The sequence below is a fragment of the Galeopterus variegatus genome, unplaced genomic scaffold (genome assembly GCF_000696425.1).
Source record: "Galeopterus variegatus unplaced genomic scaffold, G_variegatus-3.0.2 Scaffold29, whole genome shotgun sequence".
Taxonomy (NCBI): domain Eukaryota; kingdom Metazoa; phylum Chordata; class Mammalia; order Dermoptera; family Cynocephalidae; genus Galeopterus; species Galeopterus variegatus.
The window spans coordinates 843,067-867,581 of NW_007726140.1; the positions used below are offsets into that span (position 1 = coordinate 843,067).

Sequence of the window (24,515 nt, forward strand, 5' to 3'; positions counted from 1 at the left end):
TTGTTTCCCATAAAAACAACAGGTGTGAAAGTAATGCTCACTGGAACTGTTCCTGATTTCCTCCTGCCTTGTATATGATTACTGAAGATCAACCGGCCATTTTGCAGCCATGAGATCACTCTAATAAGGAAGGAAACTAACCTGCTAAGGATGGTGGAGCAGAAAGAGAAAAAGAGCAAGAGTCCTCAGTGGCATCCTTGAGCTGCTATACCAAACCTGGAAGTGCCTGCCTCCTGAATCTTTGGTATGGAAATTAAATGTCTATCGTTTAGGCCACTTTTAATAGTTTTCTGTTGCTTGCAGCTAAAGTTAAATAGCTTCTAGATAGCTAGATGAGTTAAACTAGTTAGTTTATTTTAGATTAGTTAAACTCTCTAAACTTTGGTTTTCTCATTTAGAAAATGTAGCTAGTAATAGTGACCTAACAGAGTTCATGTGAGGATTAGTGAGATCATATGTTCCGGCATGTGGTAAGCAGGTAATTGTTTCTTCCTTTCTCCTTCCTATATGTGATATTGTGTACTAGAAAGCATCTACCACATTTGTTTTGTACAATAGTAAGTTACAATAAATTTCTATTGAGTGAGTAAATGAGTATTAGAATAAAGCAGTTGAGGGCCGGCCCGGTGGCGCACTGGATAGTGCGCCGCTTGGGAAGCGTGGCGGCGCTCCCGCCCGAGGGTTCGGATCCCACATACAGACCGGTTCCCGCTCACTGGCTGAGCGAGGTGCAGGAGCAACACCGAGGGCTGCAATCCCGTTGCCGGTCCCCGGTCCGGTACGGGGGCAACACTGAGGGTTGCGATCCATTGCCGGACACGGAAAAAGACAAAAAGACAAAAAAAAAAAAAAGAATAAAGCAGTTGAGCAGACTTTGTAAGATAAGCTACTGTAATGCTTCCCACAGACTGGTTCACGGCTGTATAGACAGTGTTTCTCCACCTCCTGAATTTGACTGAGCCCTGTGACTTTCTTTGGCTAGTCAGGGTAATAGCAAACATGATGCGAGAATGTTTGCTTACTGGACTTGCTCTCTTGCTGCCATTAGAACCCTACAGACTCCGTGTCAATGAGCTTAAGCTAGAACCAAAGTGTTCCAGTCAACAGGCAACCAACAACAGATGTGTGAGTGCCACCTGACCACATATGCATCAGTAAACCCAGATGAGAAAGAACTGAAGAGTCTTTACTTGAGCCCAAAGTGCCAGCCAGTATTAAGCTAAATGAACGGTTATTTTAAACGACTAAGTTTTGGGGGTGGTTTGTTATGCTCCAAAAATAAATCATATAGGGGTATATGGGTGTCAGGAGTCTCAGATGTGATACCTGGGGAAGGACATCACTTTTGTAGTATTTTGCCTGGGTTCCAGAATCTAAATCCAATCATGAAGAAACATTAGACAGTCTCCAACTGAGGAACATTGTATAAAACAGCCAGCCAGGATTCTCCAAAATGTCAGTGTCTTGTAAGACAAAGGAGCACTAAGGAGCAGCCTAGATTCACAGAGACTAAAAGAGACATGGTATCTAAGTGCATTATATGATCCTCAACTGGAGGGAAAAAAATGCTACAAGGCCATGACTGGGACAGTTGACAATCTGATTATCGATCACATATTAGGTAAGAGTATTGCGTCAATGTGAAATTTCCTGAATTTGGTAATTATCTTATGGATTCATAAGAGAATATCTTTGTTCTCAGGACATAAACATGGAAGGATTAAGGGGTAAGGGAGCATGATGTATGCAACCCACTCTCAGATGGCTCAATAAATCATTATAATGTATAATAAGTATATAATATGTATTTATTGATCTATTTAAAAGTAAATCAATAAATATAAATGTACTTAAATATATAAATATATAACATATATAAATTGTAAGTATCTATAAATATAGTAGAATAAAATAATTATTTAATATTTATAAATATATCAATAAGTATAAGTATATTGTAATAGAATAACTGACATAGCCAGTGTCATGCTCTTTTGACTGAGAAGAGTTTTGCAAGTGTGTGTGAGTTTTTACTGTAGATTGTACGTTTTGGCGTGCTCAGATATGAGCCCCACGAAGTTTATGAGAGTGAGACCAAAACCATCACTAATTCTCAGCCCATAATATCGAGGCACTGACAACCTGTGCTGCTGTTTTCTCCTAGGGCGATTACCACTGGGAGTTTAGGGTTCCTCTACTCTGACTTCTGCCTGGTGGCTCTTACTGGTTGACACCAGTGGTGTCTTGTACTCTCTCATTGGAGCACATGGATTGAGACATTTGCTTGTGAGTTCCCCTTCCTTGAGAAAGCTCATTGCTAGGCACAGCTGTGCTAACATCCTTCCTGACTCAGGTGGTGATGTGTCTACATTAGTCATGCAGACTTGCACCCCCGTTTTCCAATGACTGATCTAGGGGAGGGCATGGCCAATGAGCTATAAGTAGAAATCTGCTAGGACACTCAGGGGAGTTTCCTCTTGGATAAAAGGCCAGCAACTTCTGAGTTGTTGGAGATATTGAAGAAAGAGCTGAAGTAAATTATGTGGCTGTCTGTCTCCTGTGGGTCATCTTCCTTGATCTAATGAGAGTTAAGTCATACTTCTCTGTTAGTAGTTCCAGGATGGTATACCTTAGTCCACCTATATTGGGGGATGAATCTCTCTAGCATCCTTTGGTTTAGTTTTCTTTGGATTCCCTGTGTGGTTCCTGATTTACTTTTACTGGCTGTTTACATTGGGTGTTCATAACCATATTAATACCCTAAGTTCTATGTCTGGTGCCATCGAGGCTTGTACCCTTGGTCTGCACATCTTGCACTAAAAAATGAAGGTTAGACTTTAGAGAAGGCAGCCTGAGACCTAGGTAAAAGCTGAAATTTGGTATTTGTCTGTTGTCCTGAGAAAAGGCTTCAAGCCCAGACGTTATGCATTTAATTTATTCTTGTGTCTGCAACAGGCCTTTCTTCCGAATAGCTTTATATGTTGCTCTCTGTGTTCATTGGTGTATCAGGTTTTATGCATCTAGCAATAAGAATCAGAAACCGTTGCTAACAGTGGTTTAAATCATACAGACTTTCATTGTTTTAAAGACTAAGTGGTCACAGGGCTGGTTCTGGGGGGCCCAGGTTCTTTGCAGTCACCCACTCCCCTCTCAGCACACCGGCTTCCAACACCAGCTTTTTGCTTCCTGGTCACATGTTGGCTGCTGCAGCTCCTGTATCGTATTCTTGAGTGATAGCATCTAATGGAGAAAGAAAGATGGGAAAAGTATTAAAGGGCCTTCTATCTGAGAGGAAACTCCTCTATGAGTGTCCTAGCAGATTTCCACTTACAGCTCATTGGCCATGCCCTCCCCTAGACTAGTCATTGGAAAACGGGGGTTCATCCCCTGAGGGTTGGTACATCACTATGCAAACTGCAGAGAAGGAGGGATGGCTGTTGGGGAGGCAACCAGCACCGTCCACCACACCCAGATTAAAAGCTGCAGGAGTGGAAGGTTGAAAATTCCTGTGTCACAGGTCCCTAAGGGAAGTTGGAGACATCTGTAAGGAGAATTCTCCCTGGGTAAGACCATTGGGAATTGCTTCATGTACTGTTGGTTAGTGTATGCTCCAGAAACTGCTGTTTCCTTTGTTAAACTACAGAAAACCAAAATCTCTAGGACCCAGGAAGGAAAAGGGATAGTCCAAAGTGAACTTCTTAAGGTGGGCTTAAAGGGTTTTTTGTTTTGTTTTATTTTGTTTTTGCTGTAAGTTGAGTAGAATGCAGTCTAACTCAGATTGTATTAAGGAACACTGTATACACATCCTATAGAATCTGATCCACAGTCTGCTTACACTATGGGAAGCTTTCTTTTAAAAGAGAAGTAGGTCTTCTGCCTTCGCATCATGTGAAGGGCTTATTGACGGGAGTGTGTGGGGCAAGGTTATACAAAACTAGAGAAATTTTTTAGGCAGGAGATCAATCTTTGGGCACAGCATGAAATGTCAATCATTCAGTGGCAGGTCTCCAAGGAAACAGTTCAAGAATTGTTGCTGGAAAGCAGGGGATCAAGGACTCCATTCATGGTAGAAGGAGGAGAAATCAGAGTATACGTAGATGTGCTGGCCTTTCCAGGCCCGCCTCTGGGCCTCTGGGTGTGCAGAGTCTCACTGGGCTGTTGTGGTGCCTTTATTCCTGTGCAGTTGTCATTGTTATGAAAAATCAAGGAAAGTGGAAGCTTTTGTCCAATACACTGCTAACCACTAGCCACATCAGTTTGCTCACTAGGTCTGTGTATGTATTACAACCATATCCAGTGTGAAAGGCTGAAACCCAGCATTCAGAAGAGAAGTCTACTGTTATATTTGAGCACCTAACTTGTGCGAGCCTTTTTTCTACCTTTCAGGAAATAATGATAGTCAGTCATGAAATTGGCGATTACAAAGTCGGGCCGGCCCGGTGGCGCACTGGATAGTGCGCCACTTGGGAAGCGCGGCGGCGCTCCCACCCGAGGGTTCGGATCCCACATACAGACCGGTTCCCGCTCACTGGCTGAGCGAGGCGCGGGAGCAGCACTGGGGGTTGCGGTCCCGGTCCGGTGCAGGGGCGACACTGAGGGTTGCTATCCGTTGCCGGACACGGAAAAAGACAAAAAAAAAAAAAAAAAGTAGAAAGGGCACAGATCTAAGTTGAGCTTTCTCATGTTTTGAAATACCTTGCACATAGCCCCTCTGAGTTAATGTTTCAACGTGAATCTGGGGAAACATTCACTGGATGTGTACTTGAAGTCAAAACACATAGATTTGAGTCCCAATGTCTGTGCAATCTTGCTTAAATGGTGTTTGTTTTTTAAACCTAGATGATACCAGTCTGACCTTCCCCATAGGATTATTGTGAAGATCAAAACCAAGATAATAGAGGTGAAATGCATAATTGATGAAGTTCTCTAAAATATGAATGTTCATTGCTGGGTTATTTCAGTATTACCTGTATAAATTATTTTGGGAAGATGTCATTTCATTAAGTTGAATTCCTAGAAGTCATCCCCTTTTGACAAGGCAGGACAAATATACTTACTATATCATAAAAACTTTTTTTTTTCAATATGTAATAGTTAAACTTTTCATCTGACCCTTGGCTTTGTAACAAAATAATCTATGAGGAGAAACCACAGAATGCAGGGACTGTTTATATTTCCACAGTTCAGCCACTTGGGAAAAAAATAAAATAGAATATTGAGGCAGAAGCCGTGTGATCCTAGGCCTCAGGCAGCTTGCCATCTGTGCCTCCTGTTGCACTGTGTGCAGTAGAGCTCGTTGAACAGTAATGAAAGTAGGGTGAATGAACAGAATATTCCTTTTTTCCTGTTGCTTCTTTTTTTCTCTCCTTTCTGAGATATCTTTTCAGAAATGGCATGTCTCATATCACTACTGTTAAAATATCAGCTTATAATGTGACAGATAAAATCTCTCACAGATACAAAATTAAAGTCACTCCTTGTGACTCCATGTTGAGTATAAAATTCTTCTTAATACTGTCCTTGTAAATGAAGCAAGTAAACTAAAAAGAAGAAAAATCTCAACCTTTGATTCATACCATTCCATCATTTCTTTGCAAATATTACTGAGCATTTGCATATGCCAGACACTATTCTAGCCCCTGAGATGTATCAGTGATTAAAACAAGCAAAGGTGCTGCCCTCACAGAATACAGGCTAGCAAGAGAGTCTGACAATAAATAATAAGTAAAATAGATATGAAGGGTTGTAGCATATTAAAGGATGATATTTTCTGAAGAAAAAGGGCAGAGAATAGGTGTTTGGGAGTGTAGGTTGATAGACAAGTTTACAATTTTAAAGTGGGTGACCAAGGAGGCCTCTCTGAGAAGGCGACATTCAAACAGCGACTTGAAACAGATGGAAGAAAGACCACTGGACCTTACTATCCGAGCAAAGGCTATGTCATCGTGGGTTTGGTTTGCATTTCCCTAATGAGTAATGATATTGAGCATGTTTTCAATGATTGTTGGCCATTTGTATATTTTCTTTGAAGAAATGTTATTCAAATCTTTTGACCACTTTTTATTTGTGTTGAGTTGTAGCAGTTCTTTAAATATCTGGGATAGTAAACCCTTATCAGATATGTGATTTGCAAATATTTTCTCTTATTCTATGGGTTGTCTTTTCACTTGTTGATAGTGTCTTTTTTTTTTTTAAAAAAAAGATGACCGGTAAGGGGCTCTTAACCCTTGACTTGGTGTTGTCAGCACCACGCTCACCCAGTGAGCAAACCCGCCATCCCTATGTGGGATCCGAACCCTTGGCCTTGGTGTTATCAGCACCGCACTCTCCCGAGTGAGCCACAGGGCCGGCCCAATAGTGTCTTTTGATACACAAAAATTTTTAATCTTGTTGAAGTCTAATTTGTCTATTTTTTATTTAGTTGCCTGTACCTTTGGTGTATATGAAGATTTTCCTATGTTTTTTTCTAAGAGTTTTATAGTTTTAGCTCTTAAATTGAGATCTTTGATCTAGATTGAATTCATTTTTTATATGGTATAAGGTAAGGGTACAATTTCATTCTTTTGCATGTGGTTATCCAGTATTCCTAGCACCATTTGTTGAAGAGACTGTTCTTTCTTCACTGAATGGTCTTGGTACTCTTGTCAAAAATCATTGTTTGTTATGTCTATCCTTATGCTAGGGCCACTCTGTTTTGATTACTGTGGCTTTGTAGTAAGTTTTGAAATCAGGAAGCATGGATCCACCAATTTTGTTCTTCATTTTCAATATTGTTTTGGCTATTTGTAGTCCTTTGAAATTTCATCTGCATTTTAGGATGGATTTTTCCATTTCTGCAAAAAGTGCCATTGGGATTTTGATGGGGATTCCATTGAATCTGTATATTGCTTTGAACAGCATTATCATCTTAACACTAAGACTTCTAAGTCACGAAAATGAGATTTCTCTCCATCTACTGGTGTCTTCTTTAATTTCTTTCAGTAACGTTTTATAGTTTTCAGTGTACAAGTCTTTTGCTTCCTTGGTTATGTTTATTCCTAAGTATTTTATTATTTTTGATGCTTTTGTAAATGGAATTGTTTTATTCATTTCCTTTTCAGACATTCATTGTTACTGTATAGAAATGCAGCTAATTTTTGCATGTTGATTTTGTATCATGAAACTTTGCTGAACTTTTTAGTTTAAATTTTTTTTATGGATTCTGTAGGATTTTTCACATATAAGATCATGTCACCTGCAAAGAAAGATAATTTTACTTCTTCCTTTACAAGTTGGATGTCATTTCTTTTTCTTGTCTAATTTCTCTGGTTAGAACTTTCAGTACTATGTTGAATAGAAGTGTTGATAGTGAACATCCTTGTCTTGTTCCTGATCTTAGGTGAAAAGCTTTCAACTTTTTACAGTTGACTATGATGTTAGCTGTGGGTTTTTCACACATGGTCTTTATCATTTTGAGAAAGTTTGCTTCGGTTCCTAGCTTACTGAGTATTTTTATCATGGAAAAGTGTTGCATTTTGTCTAATGCTTTTACTGCATCAATTAGGATGATCATGTAGTTTTTTTTCTTCTTTATCTTATTAAAGTGGTGTATTACATTGATTGATTTTCATATTTTAGCCACCTTTGCTAGCATTCCTGGGATAAATCCCATTTGATTATGGTGTGTAATCCTTTTAAGATCCTGCTGAATTTGGTTTGGTAGTAATTTGTTAAGGATTTTTGCATCCACGTTCATGAGAGATATTGGTCTGTGGTTTTCTTGTTCTGTGCCCCTCTGAAATTATGTTTTACTTTAAAAGTCTATTATCTTTAGTTTTAATTTCTCTTTCTTCATTCTCATGTTCTAGCCTGTGAAAAAATAGGAGTGTCTGCTGAGAATTCCCTTCCTTTTCTACATGTGAGCTAAGAGTACACTCTGCCATTTATTCGTATGGTGAGTTTTAAGAGACCAAGAAAGCAGAATATTAATCTATTGATACTCTAACGCCTTAACATTCTTACCCATAGTACCAAGCACAGCAAAAATGAAATTAAATATTATATTTTATCTCTGAAAAATTGATGTGTTTGGGCTTCTACATGTAGTCTGGTTTAAATTACATCCTGAAGCAAGGATTTTACTCATTCTCCAAAAGGTTAAATAGGCCAAGAATTGTAGATAAAAGAGTAAATGTCCTTCTGGGCTTCTCAGGAGAGAATGGGAGTGATCTCACTGGGTAGCTTATTTGAGTAGGCACCAGAAGTTACCTCTGACTTCATTTTAACACCACTTGCTTTCCAACTTAATTATTTTAAACCTTCAGAAAGGATTAGTCTGAAAAGCTATATTTTCTTGGAAGTTGAAGGATAGTCACTTAAACATGAGATACTTTTTGAAATTTGGTGTTTTTTCTGAAATTACTCATCTTATAGCATTGACTGACAACAATTTAATGGTATAATATACCCATTTTTCTGTGGCTCAAGATCACGTACACCTTGAGATGAACGCATATAGGCTGCACTTGCCTTGGTCTGACTCAAGTGCTTGGCTGCTTGTGTATAGAACTCGGTTTCATACTTCACACCTGGCCATCTCAGCCCTTTCTTTTTTTTTTTTTTTTTTTTTTTTTTTTTCCCCATGTCCGGCAACGGATCGCAACCCTCAGTGTTGCCCCCGTACCGGACCAGGGACCAGCAACGGGATTGCAAACCTCGGTGTTGCTCCCACGCCTCGCTCAGCCAGTGAGCGGGAGCCGGTCTGAACGTGGGATCCGAACCCTCGGGCGGCAGCGCTGCCGCGCCTCCTAAGCGGCGCACTATCCCGTGCGCCACTGGGCCGGCCCATCTCAGCCCTTTCTTTTTTTTTTTTTTTTTCCCCATGTCCGGCAACGGATCGCAACCCTCAGTGTTGCCCCCGTACCGGACCAGGGACCAGCAACGGGATTGCAAACCTCGGTGTTGCTCCCACGCCTCGCTCAGCCAGTGAGCGGGAGCCGGTCTGAACGTGGGATCCGAACCCTCGGGCGGCAGCGCTGCCGCGCCTCCTAAGCGGCGCACTATCCAGTGCGCCACTGGGCCGGCCCATCTCAGCCCTTTCTTAGGTTGGTGATGTGTAGCTTCTCTGCATGATGTCGTGCATGACTACGGACTTTGGGGACGGAGGTTTGAGTAGTATCTTCACCCCATCCCCAGTGCCTTGAATGGACTGCACAGATGTCCTGTGCCTTCAAAAGTATGACATTGACCAGTAGCATCCATTTTTAGTCTTTCCTCAGTGCTCTTTGTTCCTCACCCCAAACCCCACACCGAGCTCAGCCATGCTCCCTCTGGAGATGCCTTGAGCCTGCAGGGTTTCTGCACTGGAGGTACAGAGGCTGTGTGCAGAGCCTCCGTGCTTGGGCTGTCCTTTGCTGGTGCTTCTCTCTCTGCAGTTGTAGAGGCAGAACTTAGAGGCCAGCTGCTGTCAAAGGGACACCTTGTGGGACTGGAATCTTTTAGGCTCTAAGATCAATTTTGTTTCTCTACTTTCACACTGATGGCTTCTTACTGTCCTCTTTTCTTATGTCATTCTCTTTGTCCTCCTCCTTTTTATGACTTCCCCATCTCTGGACACTTCTATATTCTTTTGCTTCTACACATAGGCTGGCCTACTTAGAAAAGTTTTCAGCAACAACAGTAAAAGAGAAATTTTTTTCCTGCATGGGGTGCTCAATCCAGTACAGAGTTACGTTAATCAGAATACCTAACTGCTTCCCATCCTGAATATCCTGTTTAACTGAGGATGCTCCTCTGCAGTCAGTTCTCTGCTCCAAAGACTCTGGTTTACTGGAACCTTCTAGTTTTGGAATAAGGGGAAAAATACTGCCTTAAAATCCTGTCATCCCTTGAGCACATGGCCACAAATTACAGCTGAAGAGTGCCAAAGACCTGAAAATTATACCTACCTTGGCTGATAGTATCTTTAAGTGTTTATTTATTTATGGCTCACTTTCTTCCATAAAGAATTTGAAGTGCCTTATAAAAGTACATACAAGAGGATAAAATAAATAGTTGAGATAATCAGGGCGAAGGAGAAGTAAGGATAAGAAAATAAAACTGGGGCAAGAGTTACACAGAGACGTGCCCTGAGCACCCACACAGTTGAAGGGGACCTGCGAGTTTGGCTCTCAGCTTCCATGGGGCCAGAGTAAAAAGCAAATTGTTATCAATTATGTAATACATGGCATCCTTAAAATTAAAAACAATCCAGTTGTTCAAGAAAAGGAAGCCTTTTCTGTTCCCAAGCCTAAAAGATATTTTCTTAGATCTGAGTTCAGTTTTTTTCCTGAAGCTCCCCCTAAGAAAGACTATGTGATAAAGTGACCAGCATGCTTAGCAGTGTCCCAGTGTTGTCTTATAATGTGATCTGCTAGTGGCACAGTGCAGGGGTGCAATTCAGAAGAAGCAAACTTAGATGGGACCAAAGCAACATGGTTTTTTTTTTTTTCCTTTTTGTCTTTTTTACTGACCGGTAATGGGATCGCAACCCTCAGTGTCGCGCCCGTACTGGGGACCGGCAACAGGATCGCAATCCTCGGTGCTGCGCCCGCACCGCGCTCAGCCAGTGAGCGGGACCCGGTCTCCACATGGGATCCGAACCCTCAGCAGGAGCGCCGCCGTGCTCCCAAGTGGCGCACTCTCCCGTGCGCCACCGGCCGGCCCCAAAGCAACATGTTTTAAAAGTAAAATTTGGTACACTTCAGCCCAAGGACACCATATTCTTTCTTGTAACTCTCCATGGTAATTGATTGTTGCAAGCAAGCTTTTTGATCAGAGTGATTGTTAGAATCAAAGGTTGTAGGTAATGGCTGGAAGCTGGAGTCCAGATGCGCCCTGTTGATAATAAAGGTCTGGTTCGTAAGCCTTAACACATAAGGTAGTTGGGATTCCAGATACCTGGTGGAATGGCCCCCTTGCTCACCTTAGCATTGTGTCCTTTCATTATAGAGCTAGTCTATTGTCTTCAGAAGACAGCCTCGGCCTGTCCCTGTTGACAGCCACATGGGAATGAGGCCCCAGCATAGCCATAAACATTCCAGCACAGTCCTTCCAGTCATCCACTTAGGCTACGAACACTTTCAATGAAACTACTCTAGAACATCTGACTTTCAGCAGTGCAGCTTTCTAGTGAGCCTTGTGAGAGAAGTAATTGGAAATTGTATGTGAAGGTAACTGACTATTTTGATCTTTTGAATAGAGTTGTTGGATATTAGCCAGTCTGTATAATGACTTTAATTTTAGATTAATTGATGTTTAGCCATACTTGTTGGCAATAATCGAATGGCAGGACCAACTATCTGTTGTGGCTGTTTCAAAGCAAAAAACTGAAATCGTATCAGTTCCTAGTGTGCACCTCATCTCCTCGAACAGGAGGCCCAGCCTGTCCTTGCGGTCTTTGCAGATGTGATTTCAGCTGACGATGCTCCCTCTGCTCACTCTTAACCTTGTCCCTTTCTGAGCCACGTCTGGTTGAGAAAGCAGGTCTTCCTCGACTCTGGGACACATCGTGGCTGAGCCTAGACTGCGTCTCAGTGGGAACCACGTGGCTCCCTTCTATGTGAAGTTCACCCACCCTTCTCCTGAGTCATGTTTCTGGACTATACCCCGTGACAGTGCATGGGTCTAGCTTCTTAGGCCTGCTGTGCTTCATGGCTCCTTGGCACAGTGGAAGGAAGGTAGTACGTGGGGGAAGTGCACTATTTTTCTATAACTTTTTGATCATTAGAGTTTGGACTCATACCTTTATTTTTATTGTTTCTGATTTTCTATTTTGACAAATGAGATTCACCTTTTAAATGGTATTTATTCATTTTAATTTTGCTGCTTCTAAGTGTTTTGTGATGATCTACATTTGCCATCTGTGAACTGGTATTAGTTATCCAGCAAGCAATGAATGAAGCATTTATCTCCCTCCTTTTGCTTCTCTATCCCTTTATCCCCCCAACGCCTAGTCATGAACATTATGCAAACTTTGCTTTTCAGAATTCTGGCTCTTTTTATTTTTTTCTCAGAGACCTCATTGATTCTCATTGTGATCTGCAGCTCTGTGCTGTGAGAATGACTCAGAGAATCTACCACATGGGAAGGGCTTGCTCTTCTCATTGGTATAGACACATGTCTTAAAACCATTTATTGAGTGATTAGTAATGTATAATGTATAATGGCATTGAGTTGGGACTATTTTCTAGGAACTCTTCAGTTTAGATGGGGAGAGAGACTCATGAATGCGGTAGTTGCTCATAGAAGTGTGTGCAGTGTTTGTGACAGGAAAGATGAAAGCAAGCTTAATTCATCCTCAAGGATCAGAGGAAGAAACCCACAGTGGGAGTATTTCAATCAAGCTAGGATGATGGGAGCTCACTTTAGGAAGAGAGACAAGTGTAAGAAAGAGGATATATTATGACAAGGATGTATTATGTGTAGAGGACTGTGAATAATCTGAAGAGGTGGGACCGGCACCGGGTGTGAAGGGCCTTCAGTGCTGTGCTTAGGACTTAATATATATTGCTCCCCAATCTCCTGGTTCTCAGCCTGCAGTCTGCAGATTCATAGGGGTCTACAGACAAATTCTTAGAGTACATAAGTGTTTGCTATGGAACTTCTTAATGTTGTGGGATTAAAAAAATTGTAAGCATATTCTAGATCATTCAGATCATTGCTACTCAAAGTGTGGTCCACAGAATGTTGCTAATCCACAAACTGTTTTCTATTCATGATGAGATGACCATAGAAGTTGAGAGTAAGTGTATAGAACCTTACAGCTATTTGACTTGACATTGCTGTGTCATCCAAGTGTAGGATGTTTTAAAAGTCAATTTATTGAGGTTGTATTTACACACAATGAAATTCACACTTTTAAAGCATAGTTAGACAAATTTTGAGGGAGATACCGCCCCACAATCAAGATGTAGAAAAACTTTCATCACCCCCAAAAGTTCCCTCATGTCCTACTCTAGCCAGCCACTGATCTGTTATCTGTCTCTATAGTTTCACTTCTAGCATGTCATGTAAATGGGACTATATTATATACAGTCTTTGGTGACTATCTCCTTCAGTAAGCATAATGCTTTTGCAATTTATTTTGTTGTTTGTATGAGTAATTTATTTTTATTGCTGGGTAATGTTCCACTCTATGAATATAACACAGTGTTTCCATTCACTAGTTGATGGACATTTGGGTTGTTTCTAGGGCTATTATGAATAAAACTGTTATGAATGTTTGTGTATTTTTCTTTCAGTGCACATGTTTTACATGTCTTGGGTAAATACCTAGGAATAGAATTGCTGTTATATGCTAAGTGTATGTTTAACATAGGGTTTCTCTGTTAACGTTTTGGGTTGGATAATTCCCAGTTTGTTGTGGGGGACTGTCTTGTGCTTTATGGGATGTTTAGCAGCATCCCTGGTCTTTACGCATCAGATGTCAGAACACTTCCCACCTCCAGTTTTGACAACCAAAAATGTCTCTAGACATTGCTAAATATCCCCTGACAGCTAAAATTGCCCCAGTTGAAAACTATTGGTTTATTGTAAGAAACTACCAAATGTTTTCCAAAGTGTTTTTAACATCTTGCATTCCTACCCAATAATTTTATTGAGTTCTAGTTTTGATGTGTCATATCTTAATTTTTATTCATTTCAATGTATTTTTGAATTTCCCTTTTAATTACTTCTTGACTTATGGGTTATTTAGAAGTATGTTGTTTAACTTCCTAATATTTGAGGGTTTTTCCAGATATTTTTCTACTACTGATTTCTGATTTATTTCCGTTTTGGATGTGGAAAATTCATTGTACAATTTCAATCCTTTTAAATATTTGAGATTTGTTTTATGACCCAGAATGTGGTCTGTGGTGGCAAACGAACCATGTGCACTTGAAAAGAATGTGAATTCTGTTGTTGAGTGGAGTGTCATGTGCACGATTTTATATATGACATGCTGGAAATTTTTTTGAAGTTCTTTGCTAAAGACCAGTGCCTCTCAATCTATTTGTAACTTATAGCCAAATGCCTGTGTTTCCTTTTGTGCTTATGATTGTCTTGATACCAGGTGATAACCAAAGGTGCTGGTATTTAACTTGTAATGAAGCCTTTTCCCACCTGGACCTTATACATCTATCTTGTGGGTCCATGAGTGTTCAAGTTCAGCTGGAGTGGATAGGGATCTGTGAAACAATTGTAAGTTTTTTATGTTTCAGAAGCACATTAAATGCAAAATAAAAACAAGAACGAAATGTTAAATGTGGCTCACTGAGATGTCATTCACTGTCCCACATTCCATACACATCTGCTGGTGACAGTGTTCAGATTCACATTTGTCAAGCTAGGGCTAGGTCCCACAGTCCCTTCAAACCCATTGTACAGACTGGGTCGCAGACCCCTCACATACCAGGCTAGGTCACCAGACTCCTCACATGCCAAGTTGGGTTACCAGACCCCTCTAGGTAATTACCAGGTCCCTGCTAGATAATTGGGAAAGATCCCAGAGCCAATGGCAGATGACATGAGCTGAGTCCTCAGTAGTAGCAGCAACAGCTTTTACAGCAGCAGCAGCAGTGGTGACCTCTTGGAGGGTCCTGGGGGCCCTGGCAGCAACAGCTTCCAGCAGCAGTAGCAGCCTCCCCATGGCACCCCCGGGAGCATCCTGGAGGTGGGGGGGCCCGGGGGATCAGAGCCACTCCTCCTTTATACTTAAGTCCATAACCCAGGATACCTGGGCACACATCCGCAATTATGTTAATCAATAGCCAGGGAACACCTGAGCGCATGTACATATTTATAGCAAATGCTCAGCAAGATTCTGAACATCTGAGGGGCCCTGACATTTTCCTATATTTTCCCAACAACATTTTAGAAAGCAAATTGGTGGTACTCTCACAGATGGACTGGACAGGGAGACAGGGTGACCACTTGGGTGTTTTTTGGAATAGTCCAGGTGAGAGATGTTTGTTGAAGGCTCAATTCTGCAGTGACAATAGGATGAGAATGAAGGAATAGTCGTGCGAGAAATTCTGAGACATAATTTAAAGGTCTATGTCTGAAATTGAGTATTTAGAGTAAAAATTCACTCGCAGGTGTTTGCCTTCGGTAACTAGATGGGCGATGATCCCATTTACCAAGATGGAGAAGTAAGACGGAAAGCAGTGGTTGGTTTGGAGGAAGGGAGATTGGGTAGCCTTGGCTTAGGGCAGTTTGGTTTGTTTCTAGGATGAGCAATGTTGTGAATGACATGGGGTGGATGGCCTTGGGATAGGTGAATGGATATCATGGCATATACGAGGTGGCATAATATGATGGATTCATCTTATTTTAAGCTCTTATCTTCTGATCTCTCCTTTTTGAAATCCTGCCTAATATTTACTTGCATCATTCTTATATCTGGAAAGTAACCTGTGGCAACAATTTAGTTAGCTTTAGTTTTACCATAATGCAAAATGTTTGCAAGAAAAAGAAAAACCCAGATGATTTAGCAAGGGCAATGTTGTGGTTATCTCTTGTTGAAGAACAAAGCACTCTGAACTTAAAGGCATAGAGCCATTGTTGTATTATTCTGTGGTCATGAATTCGTACAGGACACAGTGATGGTCTGCCTCTTATCCACAGTGCCTAGAGCCTCATCAGGGGAGACTTAAACAACAGGGTTGATTCAGATCTGGGTACTGGAATCCTCCTGAGTCTTCTTCCCACACATGACTATTGATGGGGGTAGGGTGACTGAAAGGCTGGGTTCACCTGGGACTGTCCACTGGAGCACATATACGTGGCCTCTCCATGTTGCTGAGCCTTCTTAGAGCATGGTGGCTGAGTTCCAAGAGAGAATGTTCCAGAAGGAGTATCCTGAGAGGGAGTGTCAGGTGAGCAAGCATCCCAAGAAAACCAGGAAGCAGCTGCATAGCTTTTTCTGATGTAACCTCAGAAGTCACATAGTATCACTTGCCCTGTTGTCTATTGGTTGAAGCCATCTCAGCCCACCAAGATTCGAGGTGAAGGCTATTAAGGATTTTGCAAATGTTTTTTGAAATTCCCCAAAGATAATGACAGAAATTTTTCATGTTTAGAGTTGTACTGGTTCTTATAGAAAGAGAAAGACCAATACAGGCTATAACGGGGGCATAAAAACTCCTTTTTTCTAAGCATATGTTTTTCCTGAAAGCTTGATACCAGTAACAAAAGAGGTGCCTGAGTCCATTTAGTGTTCTGTAACAGAATACCTGAGACTGGTTATTTTAAAAAGAAAAGAGGTTTATTGGCTTACAATTCTGATGGCTGGAAAGTCCAAAATTGGGCAGCTGCATCTGGCCAGGGCCTCAAGCTGTTTCCATTAATGGTGGAGGACAGAAGAGCGGAGCTCATATGTGCAGAGAGATCACATGGTGAGAGAGGAAGCAAGAGAGAGAAATGGAGGAAGCCAGACTCATTTTTAACAACCTGCCAGACTCATTTTTAACAACTCATTTTTAACTCATTTTTAACAATTCGTTCCTCTTGGGAACGAATCCATTCCCAGGAGAGTAAGAACTCACTCACTCCTGCAGGAGGGCATTCATCTATTCATGAGGGACCCGCCCCTTCCCATGACCTAAACACCTCCCACTAGGCCCAAAATACTGCTTTTCATTCTTGAAATCTGTCAGAAATTTTTATAATAGTATTCCATTGTATGGACATAGAATAGTTTATTAAACCAGTTCCCTATTGATAGACATTTGGGTTATTTACTATCTTTTGCTATTATAAACAGTAATCCAATAAATAGTATACATTCATAATTTCCTGTAAGTAGGATGCTTTCTAAAAGTTAAAGTAACAGATGGTGTATGCATTTGTAAATTTCATAGCTACTGCTATATTATATTCCTTAGGGTAACAGGTTAAAAACCCACATGCAATCCTACCAGCAGTGTACAAGAGTGTTTGCTTTCCCTCAGCTTTGCTACCAAGTATGTGATCAGATGTTTTTATTTTTGCCAATCTGGTAAGTAAAATATTGTAGCTTGGTTCAGTTTTATCTTGCATTTTTCTTAAGTAAGATTTTCATTTGTTTAAGTAAGTTTTTCTTTCCTTGTCTGTGAATGTCTTCATATTCTTTGCCCATTTAAAAAATTAAATTGTTGCTCTTTTTCTTACCTACTTTTAGGGGCTCTTTGGTGCTCTTATTTTTGCTTTGGAAAAAGTTTCAAGGTGTGGGGAAGGAAGTGAAAGGTGATGGATGAAAGGAGCAAATAAAAAATTATTAGGTGTTAAGTAAAATCAAATATTCTTGCAGAGGGAAAAAGGAGAAGGGGGAAAGGGAGGGGGAGGGACAAGAGGGAGGGGAAGAGAAGGGGGAGGGGAGGAAAAGGGGGAGGGGGAAGAAGGGAGAGGAAGGAAATTGGATAAAGGTAGAAAGGGAGAGATTGGATAAGGGGCATAAAGAGTAAGTATGATTTGTAAAGATAAATATGCTAATAAAAAATATGTGTATATAAATAAAATCAAATATCCTAAATCTGTTGCTCCTTCAGTTACAGATATTGGGCCTTTTTTTAAAAAAATTTATCAGTATACAATGTAGTTGATTTTCGAGGCCCTTTACCAATTCCTCCCTTTCCCCCCTATCTCTCCCAATATTGGGCTCTTGATGGTTGGTTTTATCTAAAAATTTGGTAATAAAATTTAAAAGATTTGAAGAAAAAGCCAGAATCACAAAGCAACATTAATACTCCCACCTACCTTTCTTTAGTATTGTTTTCATTTGAAAAGACTATGACTATTACAGAAAAATATTTTAAAGTTGTTGGTCAAAGCATACAAAATTTCAATTAGGGAAGAAAAATAAATTCAGGAGATCTATTGTACAATATGGTGATTGTAGTTAATAATAACGTATTGTATACTTGAAAATTGCTAACAGAGGGAATTTTAAATGCTCTCATCACAAAAAAGTTATAACTATGTGAGGTAGTGGATATGTTCATTGGCTTGATTTAGTCATTCCACAATGTATACCTATATCAAAACATCATGTTATATACCATAAATATATACAATTTTCACTTGTCAATTTAAAAATAAAAATAAGTTATTTAAGAGCTGTCACCCATTATAATGCTCGAACAACATATTTTGTTTTTATTTTTTCACCTTGCAACCCTCATTTGTGAGTATATAATAGTATAATAATATCCATTTTATCATAAATGTTTTTATATTCTTATAGTCTGTCATTTATTAAACATTTATTTGTGTAATTATGATTTTTAATGAATGCATTAAAAAGTAGTATAATATTTAAGTGATTCCCTAATTTTGAACACTTAAGTTGTTTCCGTGTTTTTGCTCTAATAAGTCGTACTGCTCTGATTATCTCCATTTATCTTTTTGCTTTTATTGAATTATTTCCTTAGGATAAATTTCCAATAGAGGCCACAAGGATAAAGTGTCTGAGCATTTTTATGGATCTTTATGTGTATTGCCATGTTGTTTTCCAAATTGTTGTAAAACTATGTAACATACATAACCAGCAGTAAATGAGGATAATAATACCTCATCACCAAGACTAAACAATATCATTTTTCAAAAATTACTTCTTTTAGTGGTGTAAAACAGTTTATCAGGCTTATATTAATTTTCACATCTTTAGTGAGTCAGCAGCCTGTCTTTAAGGTTTTCTTGCATCAGTATGAATTACTCTAAAATATTTTGCCTTCCTCTTCAGCTGCTCTCTTAGGCAGCTGACCACTCGCTCAGGAGCTGCCCACACGCTTGGCGACTGTTGTTCCCGTGACTGAATACCACCTTCCCTCCTCCTGGCTGGAGTGTCCATTCTTACTCAGGAACACACTTAGCCAACCGCTTGCTTTTCTTCACGTACACCTTCCCTCCCACTCACTGAGCTGTTTTTTTTTTGTTTTTTTTTTTATCATTTTCATTCTGTGATCACATTTTGAATATTGTTTATCCATTAAATTGTCCAATGAGGCCCACACTTCTCCGTGGCTTCTCTTATCCTTGTCATTTTATTTACGACTGATGGCCGTGGCCACACTGGCCAGAGCAAATCCACTCCTCAGGGAGCAGAGAGCAAAAAACTTGTAAGATTGGGCACCCTCTTGGGTGTCTCCATAGGTGCCACTCAGGGTACTCAGCATTACTGATAATTATCAAGGGTGGTATGTACCTGTCTAGTCTTCATACGTGTTTAAAAATTGTTTTGTTTCCTAATTGTAGCTGGTGCTCAAGATCGAGTTGGTTGGGCTTTTGGCCTAGGATTAGAGAGACTGGCCATGATCCTCTACAGCATCCCAGACATCCGCCTCTTCTGGAGTGAGGACGAGCGCTTCCTGAAGCAGTTCCGTGTGTCGGATATTAATCAGAAGGTGACGTTTCAGGTAAAACAACTTGTAGGAATTAAGTAAATAATAATAAAAATGGTTGTCAAGGATTGAGAGGATCATGTACGTGAAAAGAAAACTGTTGAATTTTTAAGTAATGTGAATTTTAAAAGTTTTAAAATAGAGGTCCATAAACACACAAGGAGTTTATAAATCTTCAGAAATTGTATGCCGGAAAAAGGACATTTATTAATCTTATTAGTCTTATCAGTTTAAACAGAGAAGTAACTTTGGGCTTTGTTAGTGATATTTTGTCATTATGAAATATCCATCTTTATCACTGATGATACTTTTCTCTTTAGGCTTGCTTTTTCTGATCCTAATTTAGATACACTAACTTTCTTATGATTAGCGTTTACAACATCTATCTTTTTCATCATTTTACTTTCATTCTGTGTTTTTATATTAAAAGTATGTCTCTTATAAATAGCATAGAGTTGGATCTTTTTTTTTTTAACACAGATTTAAAGGTTCTGTCTTCTAATAGGAGTGTTAAATACACTTACATATAATATAATTATTTATATTTTTGGGCTTAATTCTATTTTTATTTCTTCCCCATTTTCCCCATCTATTCTTAATTTCTTTTTCCTTTGTTTGGAAGTTGAGGTTTCTTGGTTTTGTTTTTTGGGGTTTTTTTGTATTACATTTTATTTCCTCCACTTTATGTGATTTTTAAAGGGTTACTCTAGATTACAATATGCATAATTAAATCATCGCCCTTTACCATGAATAAATACTATACATCTTTGTGAAACATTTAACAACTGGGGCCGGCCCAGTGGTGCACTCGGTAGAGTGTGGCGCTTGGGAGCATGACAGCGCTCCCGCCGAGGGTTCGGATCCCACATAGAGACCGGTCCGCTCACTGGTTGAGTGCGCTGCGAGCGCGACGCCGAGGGTTGCGATCCCGTTACCGGTCATGAAAAAAGACAAAAAGGAAAAAAAAAAAAACATTTAACAACTGGGGCCGGCCCAGGGGGGCACTCGGTAGAGTGGGGCGCTTGGGAGCATGACAGCGCTCCGGCCGAGGGTTCGGATCCCACATAGAGACCGGTCCGCTCACTGGTTGAGTGCGCTGCGAGCGCGACGCCGAGGGTTGCGATCCCGTTACCGGTCATGAAAAAAGACAAAAAGGAAAAAAAAAAAAAACATTTAACAACTGTATGAGTATAATTCTATTTATCTCTCCTGTTTTTTGTATTGTTTTTATATTTTATTTCCTCATATATTATAACCACATATATTGTTATATTTCCTTCAAATGGTCAATTGTCTTTTAAAGAAATTAATACTATATTGTTTTATATTTCCCTGGATATTTACCCCTCTGATCTTCATTTCTTTCTGCAGATCTTGTTTTTTTTCTGTGATCATTCCACTTTTGTCTGAAGAACTTCCTTTTCTTGGAGTGCAGGATGCATTTTCTCAGTTTTTGTCTTTCTAGAAATGCCTTTATTTCACTTTTATTTTTTTAGGAATATTTTTCATGGGTATAGGTGTGTTGGTTGCCAGGTTTTTTTCAGTTTTTTGCTTGTTTGTTTTTCCTTTAGCAATTTCAATATGTCATTTCCTAGCTTTTATCTTTTTACTCTGGTTTTCAGCAGTTTGACCTATGTACGATTTTCTGTCTGTTATCCTGCTTGGAGGTTTACTGTGTTAGGGCAATGCTTTTCAAGTGCTTTGGAAAATTCTCATCTAGTGTTTCCTCCAAGAATTCTACTCAATTCTTTTCCTCTTTTCAGACTGCGTTTACATGTGTATTAAACCACTGATCATATGCCATAGAACTCTGATGCTCAGGTGTTCTTTGTTTTTTATTATTGATTGATTTTTTTCTCTCTGCTTTATTTTGGATAATTTTTATTGTTGTCTCTTTGGGTTTATTAATCTTTTATTTTTTCTGTTGTGTCTAGTAAGCCATTAAGTCCATCTAATGAATTAATCATTCCACATATTGTATTATCAGATCTAGAATTTCTATATTGCTTCTTTTTTAGTTTTCATTTCTCTGCTGAAATTATCTTTTCATTCACTTTGTCTGTTTTTTCATTACATTTTTTTCATGTATTTATAATAGTTATTTTATAGTACTTGTCTGTTTATTCCAACTGTTTAGTTATCTATCGGTTTCCTTTACTTGCTTTTCTTTTTCCCCTCTTAATTAATGGGTCACATTTTTCCAGCTTCTTCAATTATCTTATTATTTTTTTTTTACTGTGTTTAAAAGGACACAGAAAAGAGTAAAGAAAAATAAAATAGAAAGAAAAACATATAATAAATGGACATAGAGACTGAGGTAGATAATATTAATCCCCAGAAATATTAAGCCTTATCCTTTCCTCTGTCAGGCAACTGAAGTGACTGGGCCAGATCTCTGTTCTAAACAGGAGTTGAGCTGGATTTCACTTCTGGTTTTCTCTTAATGGTGAGATCTGGCTCTACAGCATTGTGATCTAAGCCTGTGAAATTACAAGATCTTCCTGCTTTTCACCCAGTCACCAGGTTCTTCCAGCAGAAATATTATGAAAGAGAATTAATTAGCTAATAGTTAGGGTTAACTCTGTTTCTCCATCTTCCAGTCTGCCACACTAGCCAATGCTTGGCTGAGAAAAGTTTGGCTGGTTTCCTCCTATTCCAGCAAAGTTTCTTTGAATAGGCTAGCTCCTCTTGTATCTCTGCCTACTCACGCCCCAGGGATGAGAGCAGCCACCGACGTCTGTCTACCCTAGAAGGGCTCGTCTCTCTCTATGGAATTTTGTTCATTTAGATTTATTTGTGTCCAGACCTTTCTAATGACAAGTAAGAATTTCAAAATTTATTGTTCTCTCATTGTTCCAGTAGGACTGATGTTTTTTTGTGACCATCTACATCTTAATTAGAAGTGAAACCTCCTATTATTTATTTTTTTTATTTTTGGTTTCACCTTAAATTGCCTTTTTAAAAATCCTATTTAAAAAAAAAAGTCTGTTTTTTTAAATTTCAGCATCAGTTCCTTCTAGGTATATTTGAAATAAAGCTGCATCTGGCCAAAGTAAAACCTAGCCAAGGGTATAACTATTTCTCATTTACTTTTTCGATTATTCAGTCATTTATTTAATCAGCAAACATTTATGGAATACCAACATTGTGCAGCGGTGTGCCCATCACTATGGTGGGACAAATAGAAATGAATAACACATTTGCTACCATAATTTAGTGGCTTTAATTCATTTTTAGTTGTACTCATAAGAATGAGTATGACACACAGAAGAATAGCCAGGAATAGACTTTTTTTTTTTCCTTTTTGTCTTTTTTCGTGACCGGCAACGGATCGCAACCCTCAGTGTCGCGCCCGTACCGGACTGGGACCGGCAACGGGATCACAACCCTCGGCGTTGCGCCCGCACCTGGCTCAGCCAGTGAGCGGCCGGTCTGTATGTGGGATCCGAACCCTCGGCGGGAGCGCAGCCACGCTCCCAAGCGGCGCACTGTAGCAGTGCGCCACTGGGCCGGCCCAGGAATAGACTCTTAATCTCTTTTTCTCTTGTCATTTTTTTTCTACCTTTGAATTTGAAAGCCAGTGCATATCTGCACTATTATATAATTTATATGGTTGTTCTTGTGTGACAAATTTAAGATCTTATGATGGGCTATTAGGATTTGTATCTCCATATTTAGTAAATGTTTGTAAAATACTTTGTAAATTATAGATCATTAGAGAGCTGTTTCCTAATTATTTACTTATAATTAGTATTTCTTACATTCTGTGTTTGCTTCCTGTTGCTTATGTAACAAATTACCACAAACCTAGTAGCTTGGAACAACCAGTATTTATTATCTTTTAACATGTATTTATTCTTTTACAGAGGTTAGAAATTCAAAGTCCTTCTGATTGGGATAAAGTCAAGGTGTCAGCAAGGCTGATTTCTTCTGGAAGCTCTAGGAAGAATCTATTTTCTTGCCTTTGCTGGCTTCTAGAGGCTGTCCTCAGTTTTCACATTGCCTTTCCTCCTCCTTACTTCTGTGGTCATATCACCTCCTCTTTGACCTTTTGTTTCCCTCTTACAAGGACCCTTATGATTATATCAGGCCTACTGGTATAATTGCACCATGTCAAGATACTTCATTTACTCACATCTGCAAATTTCCTTTTGACTGTAAGGTAACATATTCATAGTTTCCAGGAATTAGGAATTGGGCATCTTTAGGTGGGGGTAGGGGTGTGATTATTTAGCCTATTAACTCACACCTTTTTATATTCAATTTTTTTTTTTTTTTGTCTTTTTCGTGACCGGTAAGGGAATCACAACCCTTGGCTTGGTGTCGCCCGCACCACGCTCAGCCAGTGAGCGCACTGGCCATTCCTATGTAGGATCCAAACCCCGTGGCGGGAGCGATGCTGCTCTCCCAGCACTGCACTCTCCCGAGTGCGCCACGGGGCTGGCCCATATTCAATTTCAATATGGTAAATTGCTTGTCTTCAGATACAATAGAGCAGTTTTGTTGTTAGGCATAAGTAATGCAGGTGATATTAGAGTGTTAGCAATTTAACTATTTGTGTGGCGTGGTCACATTTATACATATAACAGGGACTCATTTTGTTGTTTAATGTAGTTGGCCTGTCTTAAGAAGAATATTTAACGTGATTATAATACTATGTAAGACTCTTCCCCAGAGGGGGAGAGAGGAAATATGGGGGGAAAGTGCTGCTGACCTCTGTGAGCTTGTGACATCTCTGGCCAGGAAACTCTAGGAGTCACTTGGAAATCCTGTTGTGCAGGAGGCAGAAATTTTTCTTTCTTCACCTCCCTGCAGGCCTTTCTAAAGTATGCTTTAGGCTCTCTTGGCTTCTGTGGTGTCTTCCTTCGCAGAATCTCCATGGTCTTGTCAATCCTTCAGTGTAGCTGGGAGGTCACTCTTCTAGTTGCTAGCAACAACCTGACTTATAGCACACTGAGTCTTATCTATGCTGCTCTTTTCCTGAATACCTTGAAAACCATTATTTAAATATACTAAGTAGGGAACTCAAGTTATAATGTGATTTTAATTTTTTGTTTTCATTTTATGTCTTTTGAGTTAAGTGCTTTGCCTGTTGGGACTCTCTCTTAACCAGCCTGGATCAGTGCTTGAAATAAGAGG

General features: G+C 39.7%; 1 protein-coding gene across 2 annotated transcripts in view; it reads left to right on the forward strand.

Annotated features, from left to right (window-relative positions):
• The window catches only part of FARS2 (phenylalanyl-tRNA synthetase 2, mitochondrial), a 540,429-nt gene that overhangs the window by 311,373 nt on the left and 204,541 nt on the right, over nt 1-24,515 (forward strand). For both annotated transcript variants that reach the window (XM_008569891.1, XM_008569880.1), the window contains one exon: nt 19,231-19,391. In XM_008569891.1, coding sequence (XP_008568113.1) covers nt 19,231-19,391 — 161 coding nt within the window. The remainder of the gene's footprint in view (nt 1-19,230; nt 19,392-24,515) is intronic.